Source organism: Diadema antillarum, unplaced genomic scaffold (assembly GCF_040938485.1).
Source record: "Diadema antillarum isolate AM-2024a unplaced genomic scaffold, OU_Dant_1.0 seq00001878_RagTag, whole genome shotgun sequence".
Taxonomy (NCBI): Eukaryota; Metazoa; Echinodermata; class Echinoidea; order Diadematoida; family Diadematidae; genus Diadema; species Diadema antillarum.
Window position 1 is genome coordinate 261,834 of NW_027272546.1, and position 15,741 is coordinate 277,574.

The 15,741-nt window shown below is 39.3% G+C and overlaps 2 protein-coding genes across 2 annotated transcripts; both read left to right on the forward strand.

Annotated features, from left to right (window-relative positions):
• Positions 1–82: 82 nt before the first annotated feature.
• On the forward strand, positions 83–5,172 carry LOC139712937 (putative methyltransferase DDB_G0268948). Its single transcript, XM_071624718.1, has 6 exons — positions 83–240; positions 1,023–1,186; positions 2,134–2,353; positions 3,223–3,314; positions 3,735–3,863; positions 4,608–5,172. The coding sequence occupies exons 1-6, from the start codon at positions 115–117 to the stop codon at positions 4,723–4,725; spliced, it is 849 nt and encodes a 282-aa protein (XP_071480819.1). The 5' UTR covers positions 83–114; the 3' UTR covers positions 4,726–5,172.
• A 3,289-nt stretch (positions 5,173–8,461) lies between these two features.
• LOC139712940 (putative methyltransferase DDB_G0268948) lies at positions 8,462–15,146 on the forward strand. The gene is made up of 6 exons (XM_071624721.1): positions 8,462–8,563; positions 10,517–10,680; positions 11,555–11,774; positions 12,416–12,507; positions 14,140–14,268; positions 15,029–15,146. The coding sequence occupies exons 1-6, from the start codon at positions 8,462–8,464 to the stop codon at positions 15,144–15,146; spliced, it is 825 nt and encodes a 274-aa protein (XP_071480822.1).
• Positions 15,147–15,741: the final 595 nt, after the last annotated feature.

Sequence of the window (15,741 nt, forward strand, 5' to 3'; positions counted from 1 at the left end):
TATCTATCGGTTAGGTCTTATACGCAGAGAGACCGAATAAGTTGTTACATAGGACAGGAGTTTATTGCTGTAAATGGTCTTGCTTCATAGTATTACTTGGACACTGAAATAGCAATGTGTGAAAACACCCACTACGAACGCGTGTTTGAAGGAGACGCACTGGCGAAGAACTATGCCCTGTACAGACCTGGCATTCCGGATCGCGTGACAGATACGGTACTGCAGTTAGCCGACGTCAAGGTATACATATACCTATGTAGCCTACGGTACTTAATTCACTGTGTTAAAAAAAACAACAACAACAACAAAACCGATCAACAAATCTGGTGTTTCATAATGATCGTATCGACATACAAGGTGACGTGACTCTCAGTCTCTACAGTGATATAGAACTTGCGTGATATACATGTAGTTGAATATATGCCTTTTATCTATATGCTATATCTGTTATGAGTTGGTAAATGCGTTTACACTGGCCCTCGCCTTGTATTGTTGATTGTGTGCCTCTGTGTAGGAACATTCCTCGTTTATTTTGAATATGAAATACTTATGTAGTAAAGAAATGAATATTAAACAAAGTTTGAACAAGGGCAGGGCCAGTGATGGCGGATGTTCATTTCTGAATCAAAGGATACTGAAGAGTGTGCCTCCCCCTTTTTTTTAAAAGATGTACTGATAATATAACTGGTGCTATATAATCACTACTGCATTAAGAGTCTCTTATATTATTATATATTATATATATCATAATCTTATTATATTACTTTATGAGAGTTTCTCTAGTATAATTATTGATAAGCATGATGATAATGACGTAATGAAAATAATGATGATGGTAATAATGATAATGAATATGTCCATTATTTTGATTGCTTTCGTGCGTTGGTGCCACCCGGTACATTGTAGGCCTACTATAGCGGAGTAGCTGTTTCGCAATTTTCGTATGCGCAGTGTAATGCAGAAATATTTTCTATGTTTTATCAAGTCTTTTCCAATGTGATTCATTAATATCCCTCGTCCAGTTGAAGGGAAGCCACCCCACCCTGGTGGTGGACGTTGGATGCGGCTCCGGTCAGTTCACCCGGAGTCTGGCCAGACATTTCGACCGAGTACTAGGCTGTGACGTCAGTCAGGCACAGATTGACGAGGCCAAGAGACAGAATCAGCAAAGTCACGTGGATTATTGGTCAGTGTCTCACATTTGCTCTTTTCCCTTCTTATTTCAAAGTTTTGGGCCATGTAACAACAAAAAAGAGAAACTTTTACAGTTTGCATAGACTTAACCCGAGTTAAAGAACTGCAGCTGTATAGAAAGAACAAATAAGTTACGAGCAGATGACCGGTTCTTCTTTGTGTGTGAAAATTGCAACATGGCGAATCGTGTAATCAGCGAAGCGTATGATGAAGGTGTGCCTTTACCTATACCTTCAGTAGGTTTGCTTTTTTTTTTTGTGCGGAAGAAAGAAATGTGTACAGGTATATTGTATACATATCTCGCAGTTATGCGAATCCTGCCTGCAACGGAAACGGAAACGAGTTAAAATGATATTGCGGAAATGCTATAAAGTATAATAAGCAATCCTGCTTTCAGACATTTCGATTTGACATGATACTAGTTGTATGACTTTTGATTTGCACGGCAGAAAATTTTAATGGCATTGCCATTGGTAATCAAAACTATATTGTGGCTACTTCTTTAAGCATAAAAAATGTGATGCCTTGTTTTTGTTTTCATAAAAAAAAACCTATGATTTCGATTACATACAGCGTATATAGAAATCATTATCTCATTTAACGACACTTTTTTTCACTACAAACATCAACTACTGTTCTGCTACTACTATACTGCCACTACCATAGTAAGGCAAAATGATTATGAGTAATGAAATAACAATGCTGTTTATGATGCTTATTATTGTGTTCATTGTCCTCATCATCGCCATCACCATCACCAACTTTTCTCTGTTGATGACGATGATCACAAATGACGTTACAGTCAGATAGAGGTAGAACGAGCGATATTTTCCCCCTCCACAATATCACCGTCATCATCATGGTAAACTATGTGGGAGTAATCACAAGCAGGCCCGTGATAATTTTACTATTTCTTTCCTCTTACAACTGTCTGTAAAGCGTCTCCCCTGCAGAAACTCTGCCCGTTGAGTATAACTCCGTAGATTTGATCACCGCGTCCTCGGCAGCACACTGGTTCGAATACCCCGCCTTCTTCCAGGAGGTCGATCGCGTCCTCAGGCCCGGAGGATGCGTGGTTGTCTTGGCAACAGTACGCAAGACAATACATCATCAGGATGCGGCGACGGAGGAGCGCCTTGTCGAGTGCAAAGATAAATACGTGAGCAAGATATACCCTTGACACAGCACCAGTGACTGATCGACTGAATTCTTTGTAAATTTCACGGGGCTCTTTTTAACTTACCTATCCATGCCATCCCAAATGCTCGAGCAAGCTTGTCCGATGTAGCCACTATCGACCGACTAAAACCTGGGGGAAAATAAACAAACCAAAAACGGAATCTTGAATAATTTTGTCGTTTTGTAAAATTACTGAATTCAGGAATCATTTTCTTCAAATGTGTTCAGCCACCTATGCTTCCCATAAGATATTGTCTTGATAAACGGTCATTGCGTTATTCTAATACAGTATATAACTGTCAATCTTTTATATGTCTATATTTTTCTTTCAAGATACACACCAGTGCAATCCATACATTTGCATATCAGAGACACAACTGCTTATTTGGTATTGCCCCTTCCGCTCAAGCTTTACGTTTGTGTTAAATAGACTTTCTCTTGAACCTAGCAAACATTACAGCTTAGGTAGATTGCCAGGTCACGCTATAGTCAAATGAGATGAGTTTTAGCAAGGTAGGGCAATAAATGATGATATTTTCACAACGATGCCTTTGTCGTCGTGACAATGTTTTAATGATTACATGATTACAATAATTATACGGGCATATAGCTTTTTATAAGTAATTTCTCTTCTCTTACTTATCATTTCTGTCTGAAAGATCAAAATCAGTAAAATGTCTGCGAGTTAAGAAATAATTACATTCCGATGTAATTGCTTGTGATCATGGTGATGTTGAAAAGAAATGGAAATTTTGTTCAGAAGAGTAAGCTTTTTTTCAGTAGTGTCTTCGTTTTGATTCTCGTCTAACCGATATGACTGACCTCAACATTATGTCGCCTTAACTTCAGATGAAAGTGCTGAATGAATATCGGGTGATACCACGGGACTCTTTCGTCAAGTTTTATGAAGATCTGAACTTTCCATCATACGAAATGAAAAGGTAATACATTTTTATTTTGTTCTTTACCAGGCTCATACTAAACGCATAATCGACATAAAGCACTTTTGGGACAAACTTAGGGCGGATTTTGTTTGCCTGTAAAAGACCTGATATTCAAATAAAAAGTCAATGTTTTCGGTCTTTTCGGGTAAAATACCTCGAACAAACATGCATTTAGAAATATAATTTCTGTTACTTTGCCGCCTCAAAACCGAGGTGACCACTTTCGAGGATTCCACCGAAGTTATCTTACTGATATATATATACATACATCTGTTACACTTTATAGATTACCTTATATAGGACCTGAACAAAGGGACGTGTTCTTTAAGTGTACTTCTCCCCTTCGGCTAATAATATTCTTCGTGTTTTCTCATACCCTCTTTCGGTCTCTACACAATCATTCTATTGACCCTTTAGGGACGCAATAGGAGAAGATCTGAACTTTACTGCCAGTGACTACGTCAACTACATCAAAACGGTTTCCTTCTCCCTGAAGTACAGAGAAAAACATCCGGAAAGCAATCTATTTGATGAGTTTCGAGACAGGTGAGAAACATATCATCCAATGTGTCGAGAAAGGTCACGTTTTCAAACAATTGTGAATAGATACAAACTACTCCGTTCAATTCCCGAATACAGATCAACTCTACCGTATCATTATTATTTGGGTTGTTTATAGTTTGTTGCTTTTTAAGTACTTGTTTCTATGCTTCCTTTCCTTTTGAAAAATTCCATTTGAAAAATAAATGAATAAATGAATGAGTGAATAGTTGAAAAATTGAATTTGAGTATAAATCCCAACTACATTTATACTGTTACATTTTTATTTGTGTGTTGCTTATTGTTTTGTAATTGTTCTTTTGCTTTCTTTTATGATCATCATCTTGACTAATGAGAGTAACTCCCTGAACTCTAACTGTTGTAGTTCTGAGAAGGAAAAGAACCGTGCGTGGTTTGATGTCCCCTGTGTTGAATAGGTCGTATATTCCATCCATAATCATAACATTACTTAAACTTTAGCCAATTTTTGGTTGGTTTTTGTTTGTGTGTGTGTTAGTTTGTCATTTTGTTGTTTGTTTTCGTTATCTGAGATTCGTTTTGTTTATTGTTATTTCTGGGGGGTTGATGTTTTTGTGGGTTTTTTTTTTTTTGGTTGTTTTTATTTGCTTGGGGGCGGGGGTTAGAGTATTCATTATCATGGTTGATATTTCAACTCGTAAATATTTGGTATCATGTGAGAATCATGCGTAGTTCATTTGGCATGTTTTTTCATTTCCCTTTCCACTCCAGTCTACATAGCATCTTGGTTTCTGGAGAAGAAAAGAGTAAAGATGACAGCTCGCTTAGCTTCCGGCTCACATGGTGGTATGACGTCATTATGGCAAGGAAACCAGAGACGAAATCGTGACCGCCTCCTTGGCATCCATAATTAGGGTGGTGATGGCGATGGCAGACTAAAAGCTTGTAGACATTTCACGTATGCGCGGGAAATACAACGATAGCAGTAAACATGGTAAAGAGTTCATTGCTTTAGGAAAGTGCGTTGTAGAAAAGAGCACGTGGTTGTGTCAGGCGTAGATTGACGAAGCCAAGAAACAGAGTCAACAAAGTCACGTGGACTATTAAATGTTAGTATCTCACCTTCTTCCACATTATGATTATCAACAAGTGAGATTCACAGTTTACAAAGACTTCAAAGTTAGAAGAACTGAGCTGCAGAAGGAGCAATTCGAGATATACTATATAACACAGCTGATGCAAATGTTTGTTAAGGGTATATTGCCACTGTTGTAGGATGAACTCAAGAGATACAGTCATGAGGAAATTCATTCTCTCACTCAATCATTCCTGTTTTATTTTCATTTCCAAACAATACACATGGATGATACAAACGTCAAAATGACGGTATATTCTTGTAACATAATATGTCACATGATCAGCAGAAATACATTTTGTTTCATTAAGGACTTGATGGAAATGAAAATAATCCGTTATATTTCTCTACCGTTTACGCATCCGTTTTATTTCTCTACCCCCGTTAGGTAAAGGTTCCCCTGACGTCATAATGCCGATACTCCACTGTCGATTTGTTCATAAAAGTGCAAGGATATCAATTTCAGCTGCAAACGAGAATAATGCTAGCTTTAAGTCCAATGATCAACCACAGTCACACAATTTTGTGCGGTGTATTTGGCTCCGGCTTTGTGTAAAGTGAAATTACAAAGGAAACTGTTTACTGCATCAGACACTTCCAATTCTTGTCTCCCACATGAGTTTGAGTGCACTTTTCATGAAGAAAATAAAGAAGAATCTTTATATACAAAATGTTTTATGTTTATGTTTAAGTATCATAAAGGTATTCTCCCAATTTTGTTTCATGATATGTTTAAATGTAATTTGTGTTTTCATGATTATTCTACGAGGGAAAGATATAGCCTGAGAATGCCATTAGCCCGTTTAACAGTTAGAACCCATTCAATTCGTTTTACAGGTGTAAATGAATGGAATTCAATTAGTCCAGATCTCAAGTCTAGCACTACACTTTCTCTCTTCAGAACATTATTCAAACAACATACTTTTAAGAAACTGTTATCCGTAACTGAGTAGACTGCTTGCTACCAAATTTCTTCTACTCTTCACTTTTTGATCCTGACATTGCTACTGAATGAGTGTGTTGGGTGTGCGCTGCATGTGTGTGTGATAAGAATGTGGTGTGTATGCATAGTGTAGGGCTGATAAGTTGTGTGTGTGTGTGTGTGTGTGTGTGTGTGTATTTTTTTCTTCATTTTTATTTTTGCACAATATGCTATTTAGCAACTGTATTTTGTATAATTTTGTTTTGTTCCCCAACAACAAACACCAGATGCTTCAAAGGGGTCTCGGCATCAATTTCCATAATATGTGCATGTATGTTTATACACATTGCTTTTGTTTTTATTGTGTACATAATGTACTTTTGAGTTATTTTGTGCCGAATAAATTGAATTGAATTGAATTGAATGTTGCCAGTAATGTGCCCTGTATACTCTTGTGCACTTGTTACTAGTATACAAAGATTAATGAACATGTATGGGAGAGGGGGAGGGAGGGTGGGGAGAGAGAGAGAGAGAGTGAGAGAGAGAGCTCAACTTGTTAGTATAAAGTTACAAGTAGAGAACACACGAGAATGTACTTTACACAGTGTCGATATGCAGCTGTAGACTGTGACTTCACTTGAATATCTCAAATATCTGGAGAGTGCTGTTTTCCTCAACTTCATTTCCAGCGGATGTGAACATAACGAAGGGTTTAACGAAAATGAGAAAGTTACGCATTGTAGACAGATCTCTAAATTTCGCAAAAATGCATCCAGAGAGTCTTTTTTTACAGTTTTAGCTTGATTGAAGTGGAAGAGTATTTCAGGCAAGGAAAGAGGAATCATGTGTACATGACATTAACATTTTCCAATTCACTCGCCTGATAAAGCAGGAAAAAGCTATACGTAACTACACTGTAATTCAATTCATTTCAATCCATTTATTTTCATTCTTCGTTTTCCAACAAAACATAACACAGAATAAATCAGGATTATATCATAAATATAATTTACGCAGTCGACTTTCGATATTCAAATTGATCTCGCACAATCAGTTAATTACCTATTACCGTTACACTTCACACCCAAAATTAGCCCTCGTTTCTTGGTTGTTCGATTTACTTATATGATTTTCTTCTAGACGTTGCACAGTCAAACACTAATTAATGTGCCGTTTCCTCAAAACCTGTACTGAAGTTAAAATCTGATAGTTGAGGCGGCGCACACTATCATGATACACTGTATCATGTAAAGTATAAGGTTCATCTTAAGTGTTTGAATTGTGTTACAGGTCACCTATGTCAAAACGATAACTACACAGGTTTATCATGATAGACAAGGACATCCCGACTCACTAGTGAAAACAGGTGTACCGGTAATCATTGAGCTGTCTATGCTGTGAAGGATTTACACCATGTTCACGTTCGACTTGAACAATTCACGCGGGACGAAAGAAATATCTTAAGGTTTTCAGAATAGAAGCATTTTTAACAGTCGGAAGCACATAATGAGATGGGTTCAAATGAGATGGGTTCAAATGAGATGGGTTGATCTATTGATCTTGCTCGTGAATCTTCAGTATGCCTAAAAGTCGTCTATTTAAACTAGAACGAAGAGTATCTACCTGCTTCAAGAATTGTAATACTCCTTGTGTATGACACTGAAGTTGGTAGGGTTATCCAGTTACTGAATTAGCGACTAAAGTCGAATGTGAGAACTGATATCATGACGTCATTGTCTCATCTTATTTGCATATTTAGTTGCGGCCAATGTCTCTTTCTCTTTTATGAAATTTCATGTAAAAGTGCCGTAGCTTCATTTTGTCCAATCTTATTTGAAAACACTTGAAATATTTTATTCCAAATTTCCCCGTCATGTTTGTTGGTTTACTCTATTTACCTAAATCCCTTTCCCCGAGTCAATATACATGCTATCGTTCTGCATGCAGTTAAACTGAACTTTGATACAAATCCGTGTGGTCATCGACCTAAACGAAACAGCTAGAATACATGTACATTGACCGCAACACAGACATCTATAAATGCAAAACTAGGACGCTGCATCTGTGTGCGTAGGCCTGTACATCCATCTCGTGAAGACGGAATAAATTAATACCCTGGAGGTACATCTTTAGTAGCTACATCTTTAGTAGCTCCATGTGGATACAATGACACTGGCACAGCGAGTGGAAACGTTGCATGAAATCGTACCGTTAGACGTGGACGAACGCCAAAATCATTCAAGTATTTCTACTCAGATAAGTTCTTAAAGGTCGTCGCGTGCTCAACTGACATGAATTTTCCTACATGCAGACGTCTGCAGCTGAAGTGGGTAATAACGTCGAGACATGCAGCACATAATTATGCAGGTATACTGTATAGATCCTGAAGATTGCGTACGGAAAAATCGTTCACGTGTGGATCCCCATGCAGTCTGCTGATCTATCGGCTACTATTAATATGGCGAGGTCTTGTAGAGAAACCGATTAGAGCTGTAATTTAGGACAGGTGTTTATTGGCGGAAACTATTTTGCTTCATAGGATGTGCTTGCATGAACACTTCAAGAGCAATGTGTGAATACACCCACTACGAACGCGTGTTTGAAGGAGAGGCGCTGGCGAAGAACTATGCCCTGTACAGACCAGGCATTCCAGATGGCGTGACAGATACGGTACTGCAGTTAGCCGACGTAAAGGTATCGTACCTGTCAAAGCCTACTTAATTCGATGTGTTGAGAAAAGTGATCAACAAATCTGTTATCTCATAATGATCGCATTGGCCTCCAGGGTAACGTGACACTCTACGGTGATACACGTAGCATTTGCGCGATGGATGCACGTATAGGTTGAAGGTGTCTTGCTGTATGAGGTGGTCATGCGACTAGCTGCCATGTATTGTTGATTGTGTGTCTGTGTGTAGGAACATTCCACGTTTAATTTGAAGTATGAAATAATTATTCAATAGGTTACGAACATGAATATAAAAAATCATTAACAGGGGCAGGACCATGATGGCGGATGTGCATATTCCAGAAATAAAGAATCAGTGGCGGATTCAGAGGGGGGGGGGGGGCGCAACCGGCGCACGCCCTCCCCCCCCCCCTCTATTTTTCGTTAAAAACAAAATAAATAAAAAGAAAAAAATGAAATGAAACCCGGAAGTGGCACCAGAAATATAAGTTGCGCCCCCACCCCCCCCCCCCCTTACAAAATTCCTGGATCCGCCCCTGAGAATGCTGAATAGAATATGTATGCCTTTTTGTACCCTTTTAAAATGTAATGATAATGTTATGACTGTGCTACTTAAGGCCGTGTCACACCTTTCCGGGCAAGCCTTGCGTGCGACTTGCAAAAAAACAATTTTAACTACCCGGAGGTCCCCGTAGATGAACCACACATGACAGTACCTAGCACGTATCTCACCCGTTGTCGCCCGGAGGTGCGCACGCAAATCTTTTTACCCGCAACTATGTTTAGGCCCTGTCACACCTTTCCGGGCATGCTACGCGGGCTTGTTGTGTGTGGGGATTTTCGAGGATACTGGAAATTTCTGAGGACGCACAAGGATTTTGGCGAGTCAGTGCATGAGTCTTACTGCTGGACGTGTTCTACTTAAACTCTACTTGCGGGTATGCTGTGTGACCTGTGTACCAGTCGCTTGGGTGCTGACAACTCAGTGAAGGAATTTCTCTGAAGGAATGGCCGAAATCCCACAGAATGTCATTATCTTGGCTGCATACGGGGACTGCGAGGTACCTGCGTGGGAGTTGCCTGCGAGGTGCTGCCACTACGGACCTCCTACAGGCGTTGTGCGTGGGCCTCTCCGGGCATCCCCGCGACTCACCCGGAAAAAGTTTTGGTCATGCTCAAAACTTGGCTGCGGTTAAATGGGACTTGCGTGGGAACCTCCGGGCAACTACAGGCGAAATACGCACTAGGTACTGTCAGGTGCTGACAAACTGCGGAGAGCTCCGGGTAGCAAACTTGTTTCCCCCGCAAGTCAAGCCGCAAAACTTCCCCAAATACAGTATGACAATGCCTTGAGCATGCTCAAAACTTGTTCCGAGTGAGTCGTGGGGGTTCGCTCGCACAGGTACACGCATAACACCAGTAGGAGACCCTTACCGGCAGCACCTCGCAGGCAACTTCAACGTAGGTACTTCTCAGTACCCGTACGTTGCTCGTAACAGAAAACGGATCGGTTTCAAGGCTCTCACGCAGGTCACACGGAATACACGCAAGTAGAATGTAAGTAGCACAAGTCTAGCAGGTAAGACACAAGTGCGAAACATTCTTGTACGCACGCGGAAAATTCTCCTCCGTGCTGGAAAACCCTTCTCGCAATTACTTGCCCGGAAAGGTGTGACACGGCCTTTACGAACATTAGTGATCACGATGATAATAATAACATGTATATACATTGTTTTGATAATATGATGATGACGGTAATGATAATGATATAGAAGTTTAAACCTCCATTATTCCGATTGCTTTGGTATATATGCGTGCTATACTTTGTACTAGCAGGGGAGTAGCTTTTACGAAATTTTCATGACCTGCCAACGTTATATACAGTATATCATAACAATGTTATACGGATTTTCATTGATTCAATATCCATCAAGTTGGACGGCAACCGCCCCATCCTGTTGGTGGACGTTGGATGTGGCTCCGGTCAGTTCACCCGGAGTCTGGCCAGACATTTCGACCGAGCACTAGGCTGTGACGTCAGCCAGGCACAGATTGACGAGGCCAAGAGACAGAATCGGCAAAGTAACGTGGATTATTGGTTTGTATCTCACGTTTCCCTCTTTCTTTCAAAGTCTCGGACCACATATCAAAATGAGAGCGTTTAACAATTTGCTAAGATTTCAAAGTTAGAAGAATTGCAGCTGCAGAAGGAACAATTAAGTTATGAGCAGATGATCTGTTTGTTGCCGTTCTGTTTGTCAAGGTTTGTTTTTTGTTTGTTTGTTTTAATTAAAATTGTAGCTTGGCAAATCCACGTATTCACCAAAGGCAGGATAAAGAAGTGTGCAAGTAAAAATGATCTCACAGTTATGCGGACCCTGCCTGCATCAACAACTGACACGATTTATATTAATAATACTGCGGAAATCCTTTGAAGTAAGCAAGAATCCTGCTTTCAGACAATGATGGTAAGCTAGTATAGTTTTATGAATTTTGATTTGCTCAACAGAAATGCTAATGGCATTGATAGTTAAAACTTCTATCTAAGCAAAGAAAATGAGGCGATAGCGACGCCTTGATTTCTATTTTCGCTAAAAACAATTGCGATTTCGATTATGTAGAAATCATTGTATCTGATTTAATGACTCCTTTGTTATTCCACTACAAACAATAACTACCACTACTACTGCGATGCTAATTTCCGCTACCATCAATAGGCAAAATGATTGTTAGAATGAAATAACAATGATATTTATGAAGCTCATTGTCATTGAGTATATGGCCGAATGGTAACCACCATCACCAATTTTTCTCTGATGTGTATGATCACAAATGACATTACTGTCAGATAGGACGAGCAGTAGCTTTTGTTCTTACCAATATCACCGTCACCACGATTGTCTTCTGAACTAAATGGGAGTAATCATAAGCTGAACCGTGATATCTGTCTCTCTCCGTACCGTTGTGTGTAGCGTCTCCCCAGCAGAAGCTTTGCCCGTCGAAGACAGCTCCGTAGATGTGATCACCGCGTCCTCAGCAGCCCACTGGTTCGAATACCCCGCCTTCTTCCAGGAGGTCGATCGCGTCCTCAGGCCCGGAGGATGCGTGGTTGTCTTGGCAACAGTGTGCAAGACAATACATCATCAGGATGCGGCGACGGAAGAGCGCCTTTTCGAGTGCAAAGATAAATACGTGAGCAAGATATTCTTACCCTTGACACAACTTCAGTGACTGATCGACTAAATTCTTTGTAAAATTCATGGGGCTTTTTTTCTTACGTTCGAAAATTTTCCAACGCCGTCCCAAATGCTCGGGCAAATTTGCCCGATGTAGTTACTATCGACCAACTACAATGATCGTGCTCTGCTCAAGCTTTACGTTTGTGTTAAATAGACTGTCTCTCGAGCCTATAGTAAACATAGCTTAGGTAGATCGCCGGGTCATGTTAGTCAAATGACATGAGTTTTAGCAAGGCGAAGCAAAAAATACACGAATAATGATATTTTCACAACGATGCATTAGTTGTGATGATAATATTACTAATGATATTCATGATTACAACAACGATACAGGCATATGTAGCTATCTGTAAGTAATCCTTCTTTTACACATCATTTCAGCATGTATAGTCTAAACGATCACAGTAAAATGTTTGCCAGTTATTTCTAAATAATGATATTAGGACGCAATTGCTTGTGATGTTCGGAAAAAAGCGCTGAGAAAAGTAAGCTTCTTTCATTATCTACATTTTGATTTTCGTCTTCCTGATAGTGTATGAATGACCTTAGCCCGTGCATCTATGTTGTTCGTGTATTGTGTCATCTTAACTTCAGATGAAAGCGTTGAATGAATATCGTCTGATACCACGGGACACTCTCGTCAAGTTTTATGAGGATCTGAGATTTCCTTTATACGAAATGAAAAGGTAATACAGTTCTTGTCCTTTACCAGGCTCATACCAACAACTGCCAAGCGCATAATTGACATAAAACACCCTTGGGGGAAAGCAAGGGCGGCTTTCCTATTTGTAAAATAATTTCCAGTCTACAGTCATTTTTTTTAATGCCTCCGCCAGGAAGTGTCGCCGGAGGCATTATGGTTTTGGGTTGTCCGGCCGTCCTTCCGGCCGTCCGTAGGTATCCAAATAAAACTTGGCATATATGTATGAGTGAACGAAGTTGTACCTGTCAACTTTTGGTTACATAATTATGCTTAAGGTCAATGTCAAATTCGTAAAATTTCACTATTCCCCCATATCTCTGCAATGCCTGAAGCCTGATTTTCTTGAATCTTGGTGTATGCATGCATCAACAAATAGAGATTCTCCAAGGACAGTTCAGGCCATAAGGTCAAGGATCAAAGGTCCAGAGAAAATGCTCGAGTGAAAAATCATTTTTTCATCAATCTCGGAAATGGCTCAAGGAATCTTCATGGAACATAGTACATTATATGCATGTACTGTCTGTCAATGTTTCCTCTTTGGACTTCCAGGGTCGTGGGATCAAAGTTCAAGGTCAAATTCTCAAGATTTCACTATTTCCTCCATGTCAAAGCAACGCCTGAAGGTATCTCCGTGAAAGTTAGTGTATAGGCCTAAATGTACTACCAGATAGAGATTCTTTGAGATAGTTTTGGACCATTGGATAAAAGGTCAAAGGTCGAGTGAAAATGTTATAATTCAACTACTTAGCACTGAAATGACGCTTTTTCTGCATACTTTGGAGATTACTCAATGCATAAACTTTATAAGAGTAGGTAATTGCCGCAAGATGATTCTGTAAGGAAAGATTCTGGCGATGTGGTAAAAAGTCAAGGGTAAATATTCAAATGTCACAATTTTCCCATATTGGGAGAATATATTGCCGTGAAAATGGAGACTAGCAAATTAGTGATTTGAAGATTTGTAGGCGATGGCGGTCAAACGGAAAGGATCAAAGGTCAAGTAAAAATGCTAAAATCCCCAAATACCTGTTCTCTTAAACAGTTTAGCCATCCATCCCACTGAAACCTAGTTCAAGGAAAGCAAACACTCAGCATATTTTTGACAAACATGTCATTAATTTTTGCCAGTTACTGAGGAGTATTTGAAACTGTCGTCCCACATTGTCAAGGCATACTTTAGACCTATTGGGAGAAGTATGCATTACGGTGGAGGCATACCAGTTGCCATAGCGACATTTCTAGTTTAGGGTTAAAACTTTAACAATCATATCTTATAGTTCTTATGTTCAAATGATTTTATTTTCATAATTATAAAGTAATACAAAGCAATTCTAAACATAACGCTTACATGAGTACATAATATTTTAAGGAACTTTAAATATAATAAAGGGGGTAACATCTGTTCCTTACTTTCCGGTTTTTGAGGAGTAGAAGAACGTTATCTTATTGATTGGTTTAAGTTCACATTGAAAAGAAAATGATATTTCACCTGATCGATTGCCTTAATGTAAACAAAGGAAGCTGCTCTTTCAGTGTGCTTTTCTCCTTCTGCTAATTTTTGTTGTTTTCCATATCCTCTTTCGGTCTCGCCACAATCATTCAATAATCCCTTTAGGGACGCAATGGGAGAAGATCTGAACTTTACAGCCAGTGACTACGTGAACTTCATGAAAACGGTTTCTTACTCCCTAAAGTACAGAGAAAAGCATCCTGAAAGCAAGCTGTTTGAGGAGTTGAAAGACAGGTGAGAAGCATCCTTTCATCTAATGCGTCATTAAAGGTCACATTTCCAATCATTGTGTATACAATTTAATTGGCTCAAATCCAATTACAGATCAACTGTGCCATCATATTCTGGTTGTTTATAGGTTATTGCTTTCGTATAGTACTGTACTTGTTTCTTTGCGTCCTTTCCATTTATAACGGATAATTCCAGTTGAAATATAACGAATAAATGAGTGAATGGTTGAATTTTGAATTTGCATAAATCCGAACAGCAATTAAATTGTATGATTATATTTCTTTATTTGTTCAATGCTTATTGTTTGTAGTTGTTCCTTTGCTTTCTTTTATAACCGTCACCTTTTACTAATGACATTAACGCTCTGAATTCTAAATGTTGAATTAGTTCTTAAACGGAAATAAACCATGCATGGTTTGATATGCCTTGTGTTGAATATGTATATTCCATCCACTATCATAACATTATGCCAACTCTAGCCATTTGGGGTGTGTGTGTGTGTGTGTACGTGTGTGTTATTTTGTTGTTTGTCTTCTTTAACTGGGATTCGTTTTGATTATTCTTTGTTTCTGAATATTTTTCGATGATTTTTGTTTGGGTTTTTTTTTTTTTTTTTGGCGGGGAGGGGGAAGAGGGTTGTTGTATTCATCAACATGGTCTAATATTTCAACTCGTAAATATTTGGTATCCTGTGAGAATGCTATATAATTTTTGTATGTAATTCTTTTGCCATGATGTTTTTCCATTTTGCTTTCCATTCCAGTCTGCATAGCATCTTGGTTTCAGGAGAAGAAAGGAGTAAAGACGACAGCTCGCCTAGCTTCCGACTGACATGGTGGTATGACGTCATCATTGCAAGGAAACCAGAAACGAAATCGTGACCGCCTCCTTGGCATCCATAATTAGGGTGTTAATGGCGATGGCAGACTAAAAGCTTGTAGACAATGTGGTGTCGATAGCAGTAAAGAGTTCATTGCTTGAAGAAAAGTGCGTTTCACCCCCCCCCCCCCCCATCGTTCTGCCGTCTCGTTAGGTGAGGGATGTATTTTGCTTCTTTTTTTTTTCTTCCGGGTTCATCCGGTTGTCGTGTCGTTCTGTATCTCTGCATGGAGTTCATCGTTGTGGCGGTGACCTTTTTCTTCCATATCACTTCCGTGAAATATTGCTCTCATCTAAAGCGAAAATCTTTAATGAGCCGGTCACGTTCTGGACAAAATCGGATGAACGAGTCAACGTTTGTCGAGCCGTGAATTTATGACATTCAGATCATCGTCATTGCCTTAAATTTTACCCAGATGCATTTTCTCTTCTTTTTACACTATTCAGCGTTTTATATCTTACAAATATATTGAGTGGTATCGGATATCGGTTTTGTTTTGTTTCGCTTTTCTTTGCTTCGCTTTCATTTTACATAGCAATTTTGGGGATTTCTAACAGAAAAGGTCTCATTCCAGTCTGCAAAGCAAACAATTGATG